At 49.1% G+C, this 2,440-nt stretch overlaps 1 protein-coding gene across 1 annotated transcript; it reads left to right on the forward strand.

Annotated features, from left to right (window-relative positions):
* Nucleotides 1–568: 568 nt before the first annotated feature.
* Nucleotides 569–1,504, forward strand: LOC309684543 (olfactory receptor 14A16-like; the record flags this gene model as incomplete). Its single annotated transcript, XM_082500440.1, has 1 exon — nt 569–1,504. One exon carries the CDS (start codon nt 569–571, stop codon nt 1,502–1,504), a length of 936 nt encoding a protein of 311 aa, XP_082356566.1.
* Between the last annotated feature and the right edge of the window lie 936 nt (nt 1,505–2,440).

Below are 2,440 nucleotides of genomic sequence, written 5' to 3' on the forward strand. Positions count from 1 at the left end.
CAAGCTGCCAGCACAGGGCAGTGGTAAAGGGGACTGATGGGCAGAGCTGCTCTCCTCTCTCTGCACTAAGGGACCGTCCCTTTGCCTCTCAGGACCCACAAGACTTCACCTGGAGTGCATTAGAAATGTCAGGGATTTCAGCCATCCCAAACCGCTCCGAAATGCGGCAGGTACAACCAGAACAAAACAGAGAAAACAAAATCCCCTCTCCTTTGCTGTGCAGTTGGGCAAATTGCCGACAACAACGCTGAAAAGCTCTTTGATATAACACGATTACATTTAATTGGAGATAGCCCTGCTGTCCTAGTTCCCTCTTGCTGCACAGCAAGGAGGACTCCTCCGGAGCCCATTGCAGAGTCCCTGCTCCCAGTGGCAGCTTCAGCCAGCAAAAGCCAGAGCTCAAGTGAGGGAGCTGCAGAGAGGTGCTCCTGAAAAGAGGGTCTGAATGTGGGGCTGCAAAGACATATGCCATCCATTTTGCTGAGAGAAGTCTGCTCTGACTCAGTACTGTCTTTTCCTCCTTAACAGATAGTCACAGTTAAGAATAAGAGATACCCAGGGGAAGCAAATGTCCAACAGCAGCTCCATCACCCACTTCCTCCTCCTGGCATTGGCAGACACACGGGAGCTGCAGCTCTTGACCTTCGGGCTCTTCCTGGGCATCTACCTGGCTGCCCTCCTGGGAAACGGCCTCATCATCACCACCATCGCCTGTGACCACCTCCTCCACACACCCATGTACTTCTTCCTCCTCAACCTCTCTCTTCTTGATCTGGGCTGCATCTCCACCACCGTCCCCAAAGCCATGGCCAATTCCCTCTTGGACAGCAGGACCATCTCCTACCAAGGGTGTGCTACACAGGTCTTTTTCTTTTTCTTTTTCATATCAGCAGAGTTTTCTCTTCTCACCGTCATGGCCTATGACCGCTACATTGCCATCTGCCATCCCCTGCACTACGGGACCCTCCTGGGCAGCAGAGCTTGTGTCCACATGGCAGCAGCTGCCTGGGGTAGTGGGATTCTGAACGCTGTGCTGCACACAGCCAATACATTTTCACTGCCCCTCTGCCAGGGCAATGCCCTGCACCAGTTCTTCTGTGAAGTCCCCCACATCCTCAAGCTGTCTTGCTCAGACTCCTATATCAGGGAAGCCGGGGTCCTTGTGGTCAGTGTCTGTCTGTTCTTTGAGTGTTTTGTTTTCATTGTGGTGTCCTATGTGCAGATCTTCAGAGCTGTGCTGCGAATCCCCTCGGAGCAGGGACGGCACAAAGCCTTTTCCACGTGCCTCCCTCACCTGATGGTTGTCTCCCTCGTTATCAGCACTGGCATGTTTGCCTACATGAAGCCCCCCTCCATCTCCTCACCATTCCTGGACCTGGTGGTGGCAGTGCTGTACTCGGTGGTGCCCCCAGCAGTGAACCCCCTCATCTACAGCATGAGGAACCAGGAGCTCAAAGAAGCATTGAAGAAAGTGGTTCAATGGGTTCACCTTCAGCAGCAGTAAGCTGCCCATGTCTCCTCACAGGCTGTCCCTACTGTGCTGGATAATAGAGAGGCCTTCAGTAAAAGTGTCATCACAGCATCAGAACTGCCTTCCTGAGGAGCATCTCTGTAATAACAGGGCAGCTCTCTCTGTTGCAGGAAAATTGACATAAACTAGGAAAATGAAACATAAAATGTCATTGTAATTGAAGCAACCAAGGACACCTGCTGCTGCTCAAGTCCTCTGTACTGCCCCAACCCTATTTAATAATTTACCTAATATGAAAATAGAGAAAGAGTAACTAGACATGATTTATCTATGATTCAGTTAAGGAACTACCACCAGACAATGTAGCATTGTTGAGAAGCAGGGGATTCCTGTCAAGAGAGTGATGAACTGTAGGTCAGGTCAGCGAACCCAGAAAACCTCTTGGAACTGCCAAGATCAGAGAAGTGGTAAAAGGTAATTCTGCCAGGGGGAGATCACGACCACTGACTCACTGACCACCCACCCAAATGATTCCACCTACTCAAAAGAGAATAATGGAAAAAGAAGACAGAGTCTGTGCACTAATTTACATGGGAAGCAAAGAAATCTCAACCAATCCTTGAAGAGAATAACAATGAGTAACTGTGAATATATATATGAATTGTTTGAATATGTAAACATCAATGCATAGAAGTGGAGTCTTTTGAAGCTAAGTTGTGCTCCCGTTTTGGGCTGAGCACCCCATTTCCGCGCATTAATGGAATAAACTTGGAAATACCTCTGCTCTGTGTGTTATTGGCTTGCACACCGTGTAACAAACCCAGATTTGGGATATCAGGAGGGTGTCATACTGCAGTGAAATAGATCTAGTTTTGTCTTTGAGGCAGCAGCAGAAGGATGTGCAGTTCCGTGCAATGACATGGAGCTAAATAGAGGATTCAAATGAGTCTATGGGATGAGACATCTTTG

This window comes from Vanellus vanellus (genome assembly GCF_965231255.1).
Source record: "Vanellus vanellus genome assembly, contig: HAP1_SCAFFOLD_160, whole genome shotgun sequence".
Taxonomy (NCBI): domain Eukaryota; kingdom Metazoa; phylum Chordata; class Aves; order Charadriiformes; family Charadriidae; genus Vanellus; species Vanellus vanellus.